Raw genomic sequence first — 19,693 nt, 5'->3', positions numbered from 1 at the left:
ATGAGGTCAAAAGGATCCATTACTTTCAAAGCAGTTGCCAGAGTCAGAGTGTCTAACGGGTTGTCATTTTCCCCAGACGACGAGACATTGGCATCATGTTGACAACAGCGGCTGCGGCGCGGCCGCCGTATCTTGAAAGCAATCTGCGACGTGCACAAAGTGCGCGCCGCGCGGGCCTCATGTTTAAAGCGATCTGCGATGTGGGCAAAGTGCAACTAGTGCCAGTAGAGTCGCGTGCGCTGTGCTTTTGACGTTTAGTTTGCGGTGAAGCGAGACACGGCACTGAGGACAATTCGCTCGCTGCTATTGGCCCGCCTTCTCACTCCAGCGTGTTGACACTGAGTTTCCGCGGTGATCTAGCGAGATGTGTTCATGTTTAAATGTGTGCGCGTGACACCGTGCTCGGTAATTTAGTTAGCGCATGTTTACAAGTTTATACGGCCAATAAAACTACTATCCGTAGTTTGTATAGCTGTCTACTAATCTGCTATCGCAATCTATGATTCGCCTTTCGGGCGAAACTGCGAGATTTTTTCCTTCTGCTTTCTGCCTTGGCGATCATATGTGCCTTCTCCTTGAGAGAGAGAAATTTTCACTTGATCGTTGGCATAGCCATTTCAACAGGGCACAGAAAACGGCAGCGATTGCGGTGATCCCCTGCAGTCTCGCGCAGGCACGTGATGACCACGCGTGGCTATGGATTGCAGTGGCTTAAATCGGTACTTTGAATTTGATTTCATTCGCGAAAACCTTGTTCAAGCGGACATACGATCGTCACAGCTTTGGAAGGGCCTTCTAATTTGACTACTCGGCAGTTCGAATTTCAATTGAGTCCCAGTTTCATTCTCGAAAAGTTCGTTGAAGCGGAAATACTGAACAATACACCTTCGTTATGAAGGGACTTTTTTCTTTTTTTGTATTACTTTCTATGGGCAGCTGACAGGGAATCGGAAAATCTTCAAAGTGGCAGAAATTTTGCTGTAGCGGCATTCGTTGTAGGGGGATTCGACTGTATAGCAGTGTTGCAAAGTCTGTCATGCATATGGCACAAGCTTATAAGCTGGAACAGGCACACACTGCACACACTCTGCTTCCTTAGCATGGCACAAAGGTGATCAGGTAACCAATGAGAAATGATTGACTAAATGATGGTACACAATAATTTCTTAATATAAGTAATTTCTCAATAATTACTTGCGAAAGAAGATCAGGCCTGCGACATAGCTCTCAGCTACACAAGTTTTATAAAATGTGGGCAGTTTGCACTAGTGGTGCAAGGCTGGGTCACAGCGGCTTGGCTTGGAAGTTCTCGGTGACACGCAGGCCCCGAACCGATTCCCGGTGGCGCAGAGCATTCTGTCGGCAGCGTTCGTTGTCTCTGGCCTGAAACTCGGGATCCTCGGCTCGGCGACGGCGTTTGTCGGCAACAGCCTCGGCGCGATGGGCAGGATCGGCTCTCCTTCGTTGATTGTAGTCCCGTATGCCGAGCTTCCTTGTAGGTGGCTTCTGCCTCGGAAGCCTTGCCTTCCTTCGGTTGTACCATGGTAGCTGTGTACGCGTGTTCACTAGACGAGAGAGGCGACATGTCTGTCGGCGCGTCGGCTGCTCAGAGCTTTCTAGCATATCAATCAGTGACGTCACGGCTAAGCGAACACTTGCTTCTCCTCGGCTGAGGAGAGGCAAGGCAAAGCGCACGCATGCCGCGTCGGGACTCTGCCCTAGCACGTGTGTGATGCGAGGAGGTTGCATGGCTCGGCGACGCACAGCTGGGCCGAGTTTTCTGTCGGCACGAAACGGACTTACGAAAAGCTTAACAGCTCCGCTGTATAAACTAAATTCTGGGGTTTTACTAGCTAAATCCAGGATATGATTATGTGGCAAGTAGTAGTGGGGGACTCCGAATGAATTTTGGCCACCTGAGGTTCTTTAACGTGCACCCAATGCACGGTACACGGGTGTTCTTGCATTTTGCCCCCATCGAAATGTGGCCGCCGCGGCCGGGATTCGATCCTGCATCCTCGGGCAGCACCATGCCAAAGTCAGTGCAGCAGACCCAAATAAAATTGAAAACAGCAGCATTTGTATCCTTGCACCGCAAGTAAAATGTTGTGCACAACCTACCAATATCCACGAACCGGTCGTATACAGGTCTTGTGTCAACAAAGTAGCTGTAGAAGCGTGGTTCGGGCGCACCCAGCAAATCCAAGAGCACCATCACCTCCTATAGCGGGAAGAAAAAGAATAGCATCGTGTCGCACATCTCTTCATTTAAGCACTCTGGAGCAGTGCAACACACCCTGACAGAGGCGATTCAGAAAAAAAAGTGCACCATTCGCAATGAAGTAGCCACTGCTGGGAGATTGCCATCATGACTGACATTTAGAGCTTCTATTGGAGGGGCACATCTGTACGAAACTTGGTGGGTAATGTGAAAAAGAATTGCTCTTGCATAAGTGATTTACCCTGCCTCACAGGCCACTCGTCTTTTTCTGTCATGTTTGGACAGGCCTGTGTTCAACCTGAATGTGTAGCAAGTTGACCAAGTCAGAGTGCAGGTTGTGAAGGACTTGATGTGCAGGTGGCAAGCATAAGGTGTGTGTCGTGCCTCTATATGAAGCACTAGGGATGACTAGACTGGGGAAGAGGCTAGCCAGGCGGATCTTGCATCTCTCTTGCACCTATGTAAAGATGCTGTCAATTTTCCATCAATTCAGCACTGATTAAAGTTTATTTGCCAGATTTTGCAACAACACAGGAATAAATAACAAGTCCATTTGACATTCAGGAAGTAGAAGTGTCCAGACATTGAACTTTATTTATTGCGCACCGGTGGGTTTCGTTACCCATAATCTTTCCTGACATAATAGCAATGTGTGTAGAATGCACCACCCAATTCTGGTGTTCATACACAAAGATATACATGATATCCATGATTTTGGAGATGCTTTAGATGTACATTTAGCATTGTATAATTTTATGCATTTCGGTACCTGAGTGTGTTTCTAGACTGTGTATAAATGACTACAAAGTTAACCCTCCCTGTAATGACCCCCAATACGGGTTGCAAGTATCAATAAATAAATGTGCATCTAAGCACACATGTGTCTTACGTGGCTTTGAAAGGTCTTTGTGGCACTGCTGCAGCGATTTCGAGGCTTTCTTAACCATTTAGAGCAATATTGCTTATTGTTTGTGCTGTCCTGATGACTGCAGTAAAAGAGGCCTTGCTGTATACATGGTACATACAACAGGAGCCCACGTGTATACAACTGCGTTTGCATGTCTGTTAAATATGATTAGTGCAATTATAATTACGAGGTCAGCTGATCTACACATAAAATATTTGACGAATGGTCACCTGGCACACTGAGTGCAGCCTGAACCATGCTCAATCAAAAACTATTTTCTTAGGTGCAGGTTCTAAGCCTCTGTCACAGGGATGTGCACCTTCAAGGGGGTGGAGGTGTAGTTGAAGAACAAAACAAACATACAAATTACTGCTAATACAATCGAATCTACTTATAGCAATATTAAAGTGCCACGAAAATTCCATTGTTATAACCGATAAGTGTTATAACCAGGTTGCATGAAAGAAAAAAATAGGAGGATGGCAGAGCTGTTGTGAGAAAACTATAATGGCGGGGAGGCCAGTGACCCTCCCCACCACATTCCTCCATCTGGCTGCTGATAGTGCCGACTCATTGAACTGTTTAACTCGGCTTCCTGGAGCCTCAGGTCGCGTGTAACAAGTCGCAGCTGTCGGCATTCAAGAATGGCACGGCTATAACAACGGCAAAGCGGGGTCACGGGCGGCAAGTGATATGTGAGCTCCGCCGAGGCATCGCTTTGGTGGCATCAAAAGAGGCCTTTTAAAAATGCGAGAAGGCTGTGGCGGAAGCCTCTCGGCTTGAGAAATCCAGAAGAAATGCTAGGGCGCGATCGCCAGAAGCATCTTGCCACGGCTTCCGATGCAAGCACGTTCGTGACAATCCCCTCATTGGTTAGAAGCAGTTCATTTCCAAATGCACTTTCTTTTCATCAGCAAGGTCGTGCATAGTTCGTGATCAGTGGGCAGATCAGCCATCTTCCGTTTCGGTGGCGAGTCAAACAAGGCTGAGAAACCACGTGGCCCGGAACGACTTCGACGCAACCAACAAAGACGAGCACAAGCGACTTAATCCGTCGGCAGACTGTGCAGAATGAGAGGCAGCATGCAATCTGGGAGCAGCGCCCAGTGCTATCAGCGCAAATGGTGCTGTCCATTCATGTTTCAGAGGGTGGCGCGGCATAGAGCGATGGGCGTAGCCCATTTGTGTTGGGAGGAGTGGAAGGGTGACGGCAGAGAGGCGCGCAAGGCTGGCGATGCAAAAAAGGCTGGAAAACAGCGCGTGGCGGCTCGAATTTCATTTTAAAACCTTTCTGCACGTAAACAAACAAGGATGAAGAAAAGGAGCAACACAAGGACGAGCGCTTAGGGCTGGAAGAACTAGAAATGAACTGAAGCATAACTGCGAGTCGGCATTGTTTGTTTGCGAGCAAAAAGTTTTTAAAAATGAATCTGTTCCAACTAGGCCAACTCGCAGTTATGCTTCAGTTCATTTCCAATTTCTCGTCCTTGTGTTGCTCCTTATCTTCGTCCTTGTTTGTTTGCGTGGAAAAAGTTTTTAAAAATGAATCTGTTCCAACTAGGCCGACTCGCAGTTATGCTTCAGTTCATTTCCAATTTCTTTTTTTCTTCTCAAGGATTTCACATTCCATTACCTTCCGACTATGAGGAATGCCGTAGTGGAGAACTACGGAATATTTTTGACCACCCGGGGTTCTTTAAGGCCCAACCGCATGCACGCCATTTTCGAGCGACAGCGACAAGCGACGGCGACGAGCGACATGTTTTGCCGTCGCGGAGGGCTATCTGTCGCTGTCGCTGGTCGTGTCGCCGGTTTCTGGCCAGCCAGAAAATATCGCTTGTCGCCCGGAAGTCAGCGCCACGACATCTGCTGGGGACAGTGATTGCACAACAACATGGCAGCAATCAGTCTGCCCGCTTCGATCTGAATTCGCTCTTGCAACTTGCTCTCTGCTGTGACAGCAAAAAATAAATAGTACAATCAGTCATCGCTTCACCTCATCCCTAGCTGAGGACTAAGTATCGGCGCTCTCTTGTCGTTATTATTGAGATCGGTTGTTTTGTTTTGACGCTGTTAGGCCTGAGACGCCACCGAGAGCCGAGAAAGTGTTTTAAGTTTTACTCAACAGATGGCGCCACGGCACCTTATGCTGGCGGCATGGGACGGAGTTCCACTGGGGATGCATGGGATGAATTTTCACTGGGGATGATAGCATATTTTAGCTCGGTATAGACACCTTTTGATAAAATTGACATTTCTTTACGCGCGCAAGATAACATTTATTCGCACAACAATGTAAATCCGTCGCTACTCTTTTTCGCAATGTCGCGTTCATGTGGTTGCTACACACCGCGACACGACAGCGCGACAGGGTGTGCCTGTCGCGTCGCTTGTCGCCGTCGCTTGAATATCGCGTGCATGCGGTTGGGCCTTTAACGTGCCCCTAAATCTAAGTACATGGGTGTTTTCACATTTCGCCCCATAGAAATGCGGCGGCCATGGCTGGGATTCGATCCCACGATCTCATGCTCGGCAGCCCAACACCATAGCCACTGAGGAACCACGACGGGTAGCCAGACTTCATCTTAAAACCGATAATGCGGCACGGGAGCATTGAAGTAAGCGGGTTATTTCACCATATAAAACATACAAAAGTTGACAGTGCAGCAGCTACTCATTGTTATAACCGATATACAGTGAAACTTGTGTGATATGACGATTTATTAGACAATGATGTCTCACGCAATCGAGGCAGTCCACGAACACTGATGGCGCGCACAGCGACAGACGCAAGAGCACTTCTTCCTCTTCTTCACTACAATGGCCCCCGGGAGAGAAGAGGAGCCATCCTGGCGACCTACGGTGTAGGTAGAATCAGGGGGTCATAGTATGGTTTAAGTCGGCTGACATGAACCGTGTCAAGTCCACGATGTCTAAGGTCGTGTGATGGCGTCACAGGCTCGACAACGTAGTTGACAGCCAAGGTACGGTCGATGATGCGGTAGGGGCCATCATAGCGCGCAAGAAGTTCGGTTGAAAGGCCAGGGCTGTGAGGTGGGATCCACAACCAAACAAGGGAACCAGTCGGAAAATGTAGTGTAGGCACGTTACTGTCACGTCGCAGCTTTTGGCGACCTTGGGTGGCGGTCCTAAGGGTACGGGCGAGCTGCCATATCCACCAAATGTGATATGAAGATTTATTAGACAATGACGTCTCATGCAATCGAGGCAGTCCACGAACGCTGATGGCGCGCACAGCGACAGACGCAAGAGCACTTCTTCCTCTTCTTCACTACACTTGGATATAACGAAATTGACAAATTCCCGAAAAACTTCGTTATAAAGAGGATTTCGTTATATGCAGGTTCGGCCCGAAAATTTGAAAAAGAAACGCTTACCATATTTACTCGATTATAACGCGCCCTCAATTGTAACGCGCACCCGTTTTCCGTTTTCGTCGAAGCACTCATCCTTGGAATGTCACACCAGGTACCGGATGCGTGGACGCGTGTCGTTTCGCACAAGCGCGAGGCATCGGAAACTAAGAGTGAGCGTCACGATGGCGTCGTAGCGTCGTATAGTGTTACAGTAGAACCCCGCTGTTACGTTCACGGGGGCTGCGTTTTCCCGGCCGGTCCCAGCACAGTTCCCATAGAACCCAATGCATTGGTAATCCCGCTGTTGCGTCGCAACTGTGGGACCGTTCCCGCATCATACGTTGCGAACTGCCACCCCGCGCCGGCCCGAGCGGCCATTTTGACTTTTCATGTCACTTGGCTTGGTGGCTTGACGATGGCATTGGCCGCCCAAAGTGCCGGGGGCGACAACTATGACGTATTTTCGGTTTCCGCCAGCAAAAGTATGGCCCTTGAGATCCGTATTTGCTATATAAAGATGGTGTCTATGACGCGTTGTGGCCCTAAAATTGGTTTTGGCTCTTAGATATTCCATATAACGTCCAAGGACGATAACGCAGTCGCCGCGCGCCGTATGCTGTATGTGCGAGTGAAAACGTGCGAGGGGAGCCGACGACCGCGTCTAAATCTCCCGCGCACAAGAAAAGCAGGGAGGAAGCGCACCTTCTTCCGTTGCGCTCGAGGCACCGGCGAGGGAGCCAGGGGGGAGGGATAGCGGGGCAGCGTTGTACTGTACTCTGGCATCAACTGCGTACTGCACGGCGGCGCGCGGTCGCGCGGGCCGTATCTTGAAAGCGATCTGCGTTGGGACAGAGTCTAGCAGTGTAGGTGCGTCGGCGGCTCATAGCTTTGTGCGTGCTGCGGACGTGACCTTTCCCCCTCCCTTCATCCCCGCCGGGTCGCCGGGTCGAGGGATGTAGGCCCGCCTCGCACAGGTGCGCTCGCTTCGCTCCGTTGCAGCGGAGAAGGTGCTTCCGGTTGCTGCTCACGCAAAAATGACAAAATTTGGAGCGAAATCTCTAGGTTGTCGGAGGAGAAAATTCGTTATATCAAGGGGGACTCTCGCTGCCACTTCGTTACGTAGAGGTCTCAAATACATGTGCTTTTATGGAGTAACGGCGGGGAATAGAAAAACTTCGTTATATCCAGCAATTCGTTATATGGAGGTTCGTTATAAGCAGGTTTAACTGAATTGTTAAAACCGGTATCGTTATAAGTAGGTTCGACTGCATGCAAGTGCAACAATGTGTTTACGGTACATTCGTCTGGTTGCTACTGTGCTATGACACAATTTGCATCAACGTGGAGGCCTCTCGACATTGGAGCCAGAGAGGGCATGCCCAGACCAATTGAAGGAGCAACATCATGAAAATTCTGCCGGATTTTCGTCGTGCTCCAACCTCGAAGGTGAGCTCCGAGTTCTCAGGGCCCCTCTGAGAACTCGGAGCTCTGAATGAACCAGTGGAATGTGTTCCGAACAGAGAATTTCGACCAGCTGAATGTACACTGTGCTGTGAAAGTGCTCTACAGTATTTGAAAGTCACCAGTCAAATGTACCGTTAGTGTTTCAGATGTCACAACAGTGTAAGGACTGCAAACCCATTTAGGTTAAGAGCAGCAGATAAAGCGGAGGAACACTTTTCTACGGTTGCTGTGGAAAAGAAAGCAAGCCTTATTCCAAAACCTATCAAAATTTTCAAGATCTGATCTTTGCATCCTCCAAAGGCAAGGCTCTGCGTCGAACGCAAGTCCTATTTTTCTGTTTTAGTACGTGACAAATGCAGAGGCATTCTCTTAGGGCTTCTGCTGCACTGAGTTAGATGGTACACTTAAAAAAAATATTGTTGAATTCCAGCAATGAGACTTTTCCTGTGCTACCCCACACTAGACCCTTTTCGTAATTTGCATGTATGCTTCCATGCATTGCACATTTTCCCAACTAATGGTAGCACTATGCATGGTTCAAACAAAGACGAAGCGCTAGCTGGACATGTTAGGGCTTGTCCCTTGCGCATGACTTCTATGTTTTCTGTGTCATCAGAAAGCAAACTGTACTAGCTTTGCAATTACAGAAAGGGTCCATTGCAGCCGGTAGCCCCTCATGCAATGATACTGTTGCGATACAACAGATGCTTAAAGACCGACCGAGCAGGAAACCGGTGGAAGACAAAGAGGGGCATCTCTGCTCAAGTTGTGAGATGGTCCCCATCTGTGACTGTGCTACTTGTGTAAATACCGAGTTCAGACCACTTATAGTGCAGAACTGGCTGTATAATGCTGTCTTTTCTGACTCTCATTTACCCTCCTCCCATAGAACTCCACGTATGTGCATACTACTTATGGTGCAGCCATGCGAGACAAAATGCCAGTTATAATGTGGTTGTCGGAAAATCCCGCAGACAAATGAGGCAGCGCCGGCCGAGGAGAGAGCAAGGAGGGTGCAGAAGAAGAGGAGATGCGGAGTGAACAAACAAGGAACAGAAAGGAAAAAAAAGAAAGAAAAGGTGCAGTGGCAGTGCATGTATGCACTCTGTAGGGGTTGCCCAGGTGATGGAGTAGCCTTTGCTCAGGTGGCTGGCTGCTTGTCAGCGGCACGCACTCTGCACTGAACACATGGTTGTTGTCTCTCTTTGGCTCTTCAGCTTGTGTGCAGAAAGTAAATACAGCAGTGTTTTATAACTCCAGCACTGCGAAAAAATTGGTTCCAGAAGTTAGCTGTATGCTGTGCTTTATTGAAAATAATACCTGTTCAAAATTTTATGGCGGTCGAGCTCATGGATGTGTTTCGCTTTCGCCCGTCGCAATGTGCACTGTTGTGAAGGGCAGATATCGTGCATGACCGTGATGCCGCAACTCGGTCAGTTTAACCTTTGTTGCACGAATTCAGTTCAGAGTTTTTCGGCTTTATGTCCACACTCAAGCTTTCGCCATTCCTAATATTACGTACACATACAAACTTGGTAGGCATTCGCAGTAGTTGCCACAGCTGATCGTCTGCAAAGCCAAACTCCTCTTCAAGCTTGCTGCCCTCAGTTCAGCCCATGAGCGTGACCTCCATTTAGTTGTCTATTGGTACGAACATGCCAAGGGTGAGTTTCCTGCATCGGCACGCTGCCTGACATCCTGCCAGCTAGGCCTAACAGCGCTGCCTCGCCAGTAGCTGGCAACTAAAGTTGCGGCTTGTTGTCAAGTGAACTAAATGCTTCGCAGTAGCTGTACAACACTTGGAAATCGGAGGAGCTACCTTGACAATGAAAATGATAGTGCGGGTGGCACGTGCAACTTGGATCGCGGTCACCATGTTTTCAACGTCTCACATGCACATCAGTCCGAGAAATTCAATGAGGCACCGTACAATGTGTGAAATTTTCTATTGCCGTTCTACATTCGTTCTGTGGAGTTAGTGGCAGTGCTGTGGGGAGTTTCAAATAATGAAGCAGGCCTGAGAAATTAATTGGAGACGTACTTTCCTCTATTTTTTTTTGTGCTAATTTGTCTGCTAAGACGGCGAGTTCTCCAACAGTAGCGTTTCAGCATTTGTAAATTTAAATGGATGCAAACGGCCCGGTCACATGCTTCTATTCTCGCATATACGGGGCTGCTAGGTCTACATGTCTTGCACACGTGCAGCTTCCGCAAAAAAAAAAAGTTTGTCTTGGTTATAGTCTGGATATCTGCGACTCCACCAACTTACGGCATAAGCAGTCCATGCTGTACATTGTAGTTTTTTTTTGTCTGTGTTTCTCTGCACGTAACAATATGAACAGTCACGGGTGCAATGCTTGACTGACCATGCGATCGATCTGGGTGGTGATGTCGGAGCGAGGCAAGCAACCCTCGAGGCTGTAACCCTGGGTGCTGTTGCGGTGCCACAAGGACGCCAAGTGGCGTGAGCCGTAGAGGGAGTCGCTCGAGCTCCAGCGCACAAATGCCTCCTCGCCATCGAAGAAGATGAACTGCAGGGTCAGGCCATCACCCTGCACACAGTGAACAGGTCGTTATGAAGCGGAAATCTGTACAAGCATGCTGCTGTGTGTGTGTGCACAACGGTATCGTCGCTTCCTCTTGTCCTGCCATCTATGCATCGTCTTTCGACTTGACTGACAGCTTGTGTCACGTATGTTACGTGTCCTGAATATGTAAACCCAGAATAAAGACAGCTCCAGTTCCAGCGACGCTGCTGACACTGCCCCATTGCCTTTTTCCTGGTACTATTTCCAAGTCGAGATCTTGAGACATCTGGCGTCCATCATAAATATTTTTCGAGATAAAAAGTAAAAAACACACGGCTTGAAACTACAGTCAGAAAACAAGTTTCTACTTCACCAATATCTTAAGATATCAAAGTTCAAGTTAATGGGAATTTATTGTATTGTTACAAGCGCGAAAGCCTTGTATGATTTGGGTATGTGCCACAAGCAGTAGTGGGACACGGAGTACGAGGGGGGCAGAAGAAGAAGACATTCTCCTAGCGATAGCAGAACCTCGGCTGGCGCCCAAGACCGTCGGTTGCATCCGAATAAACCCTCTTTTCACGGAGAGTTACCTGTAACAGAGTGGTGGAGGTGCTGGGTACACGACGTCGCCGTACTACGGAGTCGCAACCGCTTGAACTTCGCCGGAGCCGCCGTCTAGCCGGTCTCTCGCCGACAACATTCATCATGCCACAGAACGGAGGACCAGACCCGGAGCCAGTTGCAACCACGCAAAGGTCAACGCCAGTTGCCCTTGCCCACCATTACATGGAACCACGCTCGTTCGCGGGAAGAGCGGGAGAAGACGTGGACGAGTGGCTTACGCACTACAATCGGGTGAGCCGATATAACCACTGGAACTCGCTCACGAAGCTTGACAACGTAGTCTTATTTTTGAGAGAAACCGCATTGATGTGGTTCGAGAACCACGAAGAGTCCTTAACAACATGGGAACTCTTTGTTGAAGAAATAGGGAAGTGTTTTGGCGACACTGATGCCAAAAAGAAACGCGCCGAGAGAACACTTGCCCAAAGAGCTCAAACTCCAACAGAGACATGCACAACCTATATAGAAGAAGTACTCAAGTTGTGCAAGATCATAAACCCACGGATGTCTGAGGACGACCGAGTCGGACATCTTCTGAAAGGCATCGCAGAAGATGTCTATAATTTTCTGATAGGGAGAGAAGACCTCACGTCCGTCTCAGATGTCTTGCGTCACTGCCGTACATTTGAGACGTTGAAGACCCGTCGCATTGCACCCAAATTTGGACGACTGGCAAACGTGACAACTGTCGCCAGCGTCGATACCAGTCCATCTACCGACCTTGCCTCTACTATCCGGGAAATAGTACGCGAAGAACTGCGGCGACACAATGAACTAGTGTGCAACACAGCTCAACCGCCGGCTACGTACCCAGTGTATCACTCGGCGCCCACAGCACCATGCGCTACTTTGCCACCGTCTGTGTGTGTCACGGACGTCGATGTGGCTGGAACGACGTGGCCACATCTGGAGACGTTTCCGTCAGAGCAGCGGTATGGGCAACGCTTTCACTCCAGCCGTGATGCACAGAGGCGAACGGCTCCTGTTCAACGTACTGGGGTGCTGTACCCTGTTCGACAACCTCTGCCGGCTGAGCGCTTGGAGCGGCATTTCGTCGAACGTCCTCTGCCCTTGTGCTACAACTGTGGTATCGAGGGCCACATCGCCAGGTACTGCAACGTGGCCCCACAACGCCGCCAGCCGCCAAGGTACGACCGATCAACAACATCTGGCCAGCAACGTGTTGGCGGTGCGTACACATATCCACGCGGGATGTCCAATGAGAACCTGGGAACACTGCGAAACCGTTCACCGGCTTCCGATCGGAGCTTGACACCACCTTCTGCTCCTCGCGTAAGCCGGTCACCGTCTCCCCGGCGCCGCTACCCGTCGCCTTCGCCGGAAAACTAGTCAGCGCGGCCGTTGGAGGTGAGGCCGCTGGACAGTCTTCGATTATGACAGAAATACCTCCGCCAATTTGCATGCTTAAAATAAGATTTGTGTACGTGTAGACGGCGTCTCAACGATGGCCTTAGTAGACACTGGAGCGACCGTTTCCGTAATGAGCCACGCATTCAAACGCCTGCTAGGACGAAAAGTGCTGTTTTCGTGGGACCGTGCCGATGTGTTTCGTGGAGTGAGTGGAGAATTATTGTACCCTGTAGGTGTGTGCAGTGCAACAGTTAGCTTGGGTTGTGAAACGTTTAACGCGGAGTTTGTAGTTTTACCTCATGCTACGCATGACGTAATTCTGGGCCTCGATTTTCTTAAGCTGTGTGGTGCCAATGTCGATTGCCGAACGGGAGAAATTACTGTAGATCCGAGCCTTCCGACCGTCTTTGTGGAGCACCCGCCGTGTTACGAATGTGCCCTTTGTGTGTCCGCAGATACCATCGTACCGCCGCTGTCTGCCAAATGTGTCCCAGTCGCCTGTTCTCCTGCAACCGACAGAACATTTGAAGCTACCGTAGAGCCCATTCACCTTAGTTGCCTGAAGAAGAATGTTCTGGTGCCCTATTGTACGCTGTCGGTTATCGGCGGGCGTACTGTATTATGGACGATAAATTGCTCCAACGAACCCACACTACTACCGGAGGGTCTGAAACTTGCGGCTATTCGTGAACATCAAGTATTGGCGCTCGCCATCCTTGCAGAAGCCCCCGATGCTACGGATGAGTCCCAGTCGGATGCATGCGCCACGGACACTTCGATGATGGCTATGATAAACAAATCGCTCAGCACTAACAAACGTCAGGAACTGGCAAATATTCTACGAAAACACTTCGCGGTGTTCGACTTTTCCCAGCAAGAGGCTCCACCATCCATTCCCCCTTCTCGTGTACAGCATCGCATAGACACGGGATCTCACCAGCCTCTGCGACAAAAGCCATACCGGGTGTCACCTTCGGAGCGCAAGGTGATCAATGACCAAGTCCGTGACATGCTGAAGAAAAACGTTATCCAAGAATCGAGTAGTCCGTGGGCAGCCCCAGTAATTCTAGTTAAAAAGAAAGATGGCACATGGCGATTTTGCGTTGATTACCGCCGCCTCAACGCCGTTACTAAGAAAGACGTATACCCTTTGCCACGGATTGATGATGCTTTAGATTGCCTTTCTTCGGCCTCGTACTTTTCGAGTGTAGACTTGTGGTCCGGATACTGGCAGATTCCGATGCACAAGAGAGACAAGGAAAAAACGGCATTCGTGACACCCGACGGACTTTTCGAATTTAATGTGATGCCGTTTGGGCTGTGTAACGCACCTGCAACTTTTGAGCGCTTCATGGACAACATTCTGCGTGGTTTGAAGTGGGAAGTCTGCATGTGTTATTTGGATGATGTCGTGATTTTCGGACGCACGTTTAGTGAACACAACGCTCGCCTCAATCTTGTACTAGAGTGCCTAGGCAAAGCACGCTTGGTACTAAACTCCAAGAAATGTCGCTTTGGAGAACGCCAAACACTAGTTCTAGGCCACCTAGTGGACAAAGAGGGCATAAGACCTGATCCAGCAAAAACTGCTGCGGTCGAAGCCTTTCAGCAACCTCGCTCAGTAAAAGAGCTACGAAGCTTCTTGGGCCTGTGCTCATACTTCCGTCAGTTTATTCCCGGATTTGCTCACATCGCGCATCCATTGACGTGTCTGCTTCAGAAAGGCGTTCAATTTGACTGGACCCCAGAATGTGCGTGTGCTTTTCGTGAATTGAAGTTCCGTTTGACGTCCCATCCAGTTCTCAAACACTTCGATCCCTTGGCTCCCACTGAACTGCACACGGATGCTAGCGGTATTGGTGTCGGCGCAGTTCTTATTCAACGCTTCGACACCAAAGAACACGTCGTAGCGTACGCCAGTCGCTCTCTGAGCAAGCCCGAGCGCAATTACACCGTCACAGAACAAGAATGTCTCGCGGTGATTTTCGCAGTACAGCGCTTTCGGTCATACTTGTACGGACGCCCTTTCACCATCGTCACAGACCATCACTCGCTGTGCTGGCTCGTCAATCTGCGCGATCCATCTGGTAGGCTTGCACGTTGGACACTCCGTCTACAGGAGTACGACTTCACCGTTTCCTATAAAAGCGGTCGACGGCACTCCGACGCCGACTGCCTGTCGCGGCTACCGCTTCCCACGACGGACTGTGACGCGGACAACTTTGACCACTACATCGTAGCCTTAGGAGCCAGCATTTCCTGATCTCAATACCTTTAAGACTGAGCAGCAAAACGACGACACTTTAAAACTGCTTGCTGCCAAACAGAAATCAGCAGCCAATCGTTATTGCACACGTGATGGGCTTCTGTACAAGAAGAACTATTCTCCCACAGGCTCACGATATCTCCTGGTGGTCCCGAAAAGTCTACGCACTTCCATCTTGCGGGCTATGCATGACGAACCAACCTCCGGTCATTTGGGAGCAGCTAGAACGCTTTGCCGTCTTCAAGAACGATTTTACTGGCCTAATATGCGTCAGACGACGCAACAGTACGTGTCTAGCTGCAACGAATGTCAACGTCGCAAACGTCCCACAAGTCCTCCTCCTGGTAGATTACACCCTGTGCCACCCCCAAGGACTCCATTCGAGCAAGTCGGGATCGACCTTCTCGGCCCATTTCCACGGTCCTCCAGTGGAAATCGTTGGATCGTAGTGTGCACTGACCACCTGACACGCTACTGTGAGACGGCCGCAATACCATCGGCTACTGCAGCCGACGTGTGCGTTTTCTTACTACGTTTTATCATCCTTCGACACGGGCCTCCTAAAGTCGTTATTAGCGATCGCGGGCGCCAGTTTACTGCAGATGTGGTTGAAGAGATGCTTCGCCTGTGTTGTTCAAGTTTTCGACACTCTACGCCGTACCATCCACAAACAAACGGCCTTACGGAACGCACCAACAGAACTCTCACGAACATGTTGTCCATGTACGTGTCGACGGATCATAAGAACTGGGACAGCGTTCTACCTTTCGTAACTTATGCATTTAACACCGCCCAGCACGAAACTACCGGCTACAGCCCCTTCTTTCTTCTTTACGCTCGGCCGCCACGTTATACCCTCGATACGATCTTCCCATTTCTGAACCACGATGATGCCTGCATATCGGAGACAATCTGTCGTGCAGAAGAAGCCCGCCGCCTTGCTTATTTGCGCACTCTTGCTTCACAAGATCGCTCGAAGGCACGTTACGACCGCCGACACCGACACGTCACATATGATCCCGGTGACTTAGTGTGGATGTGGACGCCTACCAGAAAACGTGGGTTGTGCGAAAAACTACTGGCGCACTATGTTGGACCTTACGTTGTGTTAGATCGTATAAGCGAATTGACATACCGCATAGCACGTCTCCTTTCAAATGGTCGACGGTCTTCAAAGACTGAAGTGACTCATGTTGCCCGCTTGAAGCCCTGCACCACTCGAGATGCTGTTTGACTTGCCCGGTGGGCTTCGTCTACGTGGGGGGATGTGTTACAAGCGCGAAAGCCTTGTATGATTTGGGTATGTGCCACAAGCAGTAGTGGGACACGGAGTACGAGGGGGGCAGAAGAAGAAGACATTCTCCTAGCGATAGCAGAACCTCGGCTGGCGCCCAAGACCGTCGGTTGCGTCCGAATAAACCCTCTTTTCACGGAGAGTTACCTGTAACAGTATGTTTAAAAATGCAATTTTTTTGAAAGTGAGCGAACATCAAGCAGCAGCAAATGCAACATTTTCTTTCAAAGTTTTTCAAACAAAACTGACAGTCACTGTACGAAGTGAGCTAATCATTACTCTAGAAAGTGACTGTTGTGTAAGGAAACAATCCCCTCGGTTGCACTAAACGCAATTGCATTTGCCACTGAAAACATTGAGCACCCATGGTTGCTTAGTGCGTGCTTGACATCTAACACACCCCAGTTCTGCTCCGAGTACATTGTGAATACTGGTATTACAGGTATACTAAATCATAAAGCAACTCTTAAGAGACTAGCAGTTGCTCGTAACAAAATGTTCTAAAAAGTCAAGTCAATAATAGCATTATGCACAATCACATAGCAAAGCTAACAAAGTGCACCTACTGTAAAGTGTGGCATCAAACTTTTTTTGCACATTTTTGCAACAAGGGACACCAGGTTATCAACTTCGAAGAAACTATTCACTGTCTAGCACACAAACCTATTGCAGAAAATGAGCTGCTGAATAATGTGTGCAAACTAGGGGTGTGCGAATACTCGAATATTCGATTTGAAATCAAATAGTGAATGTTTGAATAATTCGACTCACGAATCAAATATCTAATATTCAATATTTAGAATATCGATACCTTCGGTGAATGACCCAGCCGTGGTCGGTGCCTTGAGGCGTGCAGCGTTCCCAAGGTTCAGAGTCTTTATCGGTACAAGGTTCTACCAGGTTGACCAGACCGATCAATACAATTAATGCTATGCGAACAGAGGGAAGAATAAAAGCTGCACATGTGGAAAGCACAGAAGCATGTGCGAAGATCAGTCTGAGTAGCCACCAGAAGACGCGGCATCGAATACGCGAGTTCAGAGTTCATGCATGCCTATTTGCACAGTTGTGAGCTTTCCCCCCACATGCGAGCACACAGATGAACTTGGCACACGTGCTCGCGGTAGTTGCCTGCTGGTCAACCGTGGACCCTGACGCCGCTTCACCGGCCGTCAATGTAATCCGTACACGTGATTTCGTGGCCGATCACTGATGAGCCACCCGCAGGAACATAATAACAACAAGCTTTCTGCAACAGTTTGCGGCCCATTACGACATTGGCTGGCGGAGAATTTTCATCACGGCCACACTGTCTAGCGCGTTAGGCCTGATTGGAGCTGCGTCATCAGGTGCCTGCAACTAAAATAATGGTTACCGAATAGAGTCAGATCTATCCACAGCGATCGCACGACCCTCAGAAAGTCGACAAACCGCCTTGCCAACGAAAGCGAGTGCACGAGATGACTGTTGCATGTTTACGGCCGCCATCTTTGCGAGATACCACTTGGTGGCCCCTCGTTCTGAACGCTGTTCATAGGTGCACAACGGTCATGGTGGCTTGAAAATGTGATGTGACAAAGGAAAATTCTGCAACGGGCTAGTTGGTGTGACTTAATTAACACTGTTGCGCAAAGCGCCGAAAGGACAGGACTTGGGCAAGAAACACAACACACGACACCTGAGCGCTCAGGTGTCATGTTGTTTTTCTCGCTCAAGTCCCGTCCCTTCGTCACTTCGCGCAACAGTGTTAATCATGTGACAGTGTACTGATTCCCGGCTGCAGACACATTTACACTGACGGTAGATGGATGCCAACGACAAAAAAGAAAGGGGAAGGCATTGTGCTAACTTGCCGTGGGCCCCCCGATTCGAGAACTCTTTACTGTCGGCGTCTATGACTGTGCGGAGTAGTGTTGAGTGACGTGATGCACATTCCCCACTTTTATCTGTCGTGCTGATTGGCCTTAACAAGCTGATAATAACCCACAGAAACCACCTGCCACAGAGATGGAAAAGCGCTCCTGCTTTATGGAAGAACACTGCAAAGCAACACTTTGTAAGCAATAGAAGATTGCCATTATGCACAGTATGGCCCACAATTAAATTGAAAACCCCCACTGGTATTTAGGAGAAAACATAGCTTTTTCTTGAGCTTCAGAGGAAAAAAAGCATTTAATTCTATTTGACAGATATTCTATCGATCAAAAATATTTTCCAAACCTTCGTATACGAGCTGAGTTGTCATCAGTGCTGGCATACTAATTTGCTTTTCCCTCTATTAAGAGTAGAGCACATCACGATTAATAGGCGCGTAAGTTACTGATAGCTAGCAAGATTCGTGTTAAGTAATGTGAATAGCCTCCTGAGCATCTTCCGCACCATGTTTATTGCATAAAATTTGGAAGCATGAAAGCTATGTGTTAAATTTTGTGATATTCGATATTCGATTTTTTTTTCTTTATTCAATTTGATATTTGATTTGAAATCTACTGTTCGGTATTCACACACACCTAGTGCAAACTTAGGCTCAAACTGTACATTGGTCACAACAACATTCTTAATTTTATAATCAAAGGTTGCACCTATGCCATAGTTCTTGCTTTAAAGCATTTGCGTGACTCATGTTTGTGGAATGCCTTGTTTATTTTGCAGTGAAAAATGCCAGGAAATCCTTAGGACATCAACACTGTCACTTAAATGTTTACGGTTTACCCATAGTTTGTAAATAGTTAAAACACTTGCATTTTTGTACGTGCCATAAAAACACGATTTTGTGAAATTCACATTGGTACTAATTTTAGTAAGACGAGTTGGAAGGTACATGACTGGGTGTTTGCTCCTGGCATATGTATGATGTTATGTAACGAGTTCGCCACTTTTATTGTTTTTCACAATGTTTAACATCGAGCATCTTTTTCAAGTGGTTGAACAGGTTCCTTACGAAGATACTAAACGTGAAGTACTTGTTCTCATGTCTGACATTCCCGTAGAGAACTCTTGCACGGAGTCTACATTTTATAAACTTGACAAAACTTACTGAAGAACTGAAAATTCTTCATCAGTTCTGAAGTTGCATGCTTTTCATGATTCAGAAGATACAAGAAATGTGGTGGAACTAAATTGTCAATGGGCAGAATTATTTGGTATCTGAAGGGGTTAATCACTTGCCGTTACACTTAAAGAATATAGAGGTGTCCTCAAGATTTCCAGTTATCCATCTTTTTGTTTTGTGCCGTCCTGGCCATCTGCTTTCTTGCAGCATCCTCAGTGTGAAGAGCATCAGACAGTGTTTTACATCCAATAGAAAAGATCAATGATCACATGAAATGGAAGACCGAGACAGGGTGAGATGCACGTAGACAAGGCCAACCTGCTCAAAAAGTCTTTGTCTCGTCTACGTGTACGCAACCTTGCCTTTATTCGTGCTCATCAATCTTTTCTACGGATATGAACCAGCAAGCTCAGCAAGGGCAATCCTACATCATGCTACAGTTTACACACCGCACTACACTCTTCTGAGCTGCTGACACCATACATCACATCACTGCACCGCGCTGTCAACCCAACATTGGTGAACCGTTCTATTCTTAGCTGCCGGTATACTTTCTAGCCCAAGTTGTCCCCACTCTGAGGCCGCG

General features: G+C 48.5%; 1 protein-coding gene across 3 annotated transcripts in view; it reads right to left on the bottom strand.

Annotated features, from left to right (window-relative positions):
- LOC119458654 (glutaminyl-peptide cyclotransferase) overlaps window positions 1-19,693 on the bottom strand; it is a 60,645-nt gene that overhangs the window by 13,521 nt on the left and 27,431 nt on the right. For all 3 annotated transcript variants that reach the window (XM_037720515.2, XM_049671354.1, XM_037720516.2), the window contains 2 exons: window positions 10,336-10,521; window positions 2,122-2,221 (listed from right to left, as the gene is read on the bottom strand). In XM_037720515.2, coding sequence (XP_037576443.1) covers window positions 2,122-2,221; window positions 10,336-10,521 — 286 coding nt within the window. The remainder of the gene's footprint in view (window positions 1-2,121; window positions 2,222-10,335; window positions 10,522-19,693) is intronic.

This window comes from Dermacentor silvarum, chromosome 7 (genome assembly GCF_013339745.2).
Source record: "Dermacentor silvarum isolate Dsil-2018 chromosome 7, BIME_Dsil_1.4, whole genome shotgun sequence".
Classification (NCBI taxonomy): domain Eukaryota; kingdom Metazoa; phylum Arthropoda; class Arachnida; order Ixodida; family Ixodidae; genus Dermacentor; species Dermacentor silvarum.
Note: the sequence above shows the minus strand (reverse complement) of the source record. Positions and strands in the feature narration are given on the sequence as shown.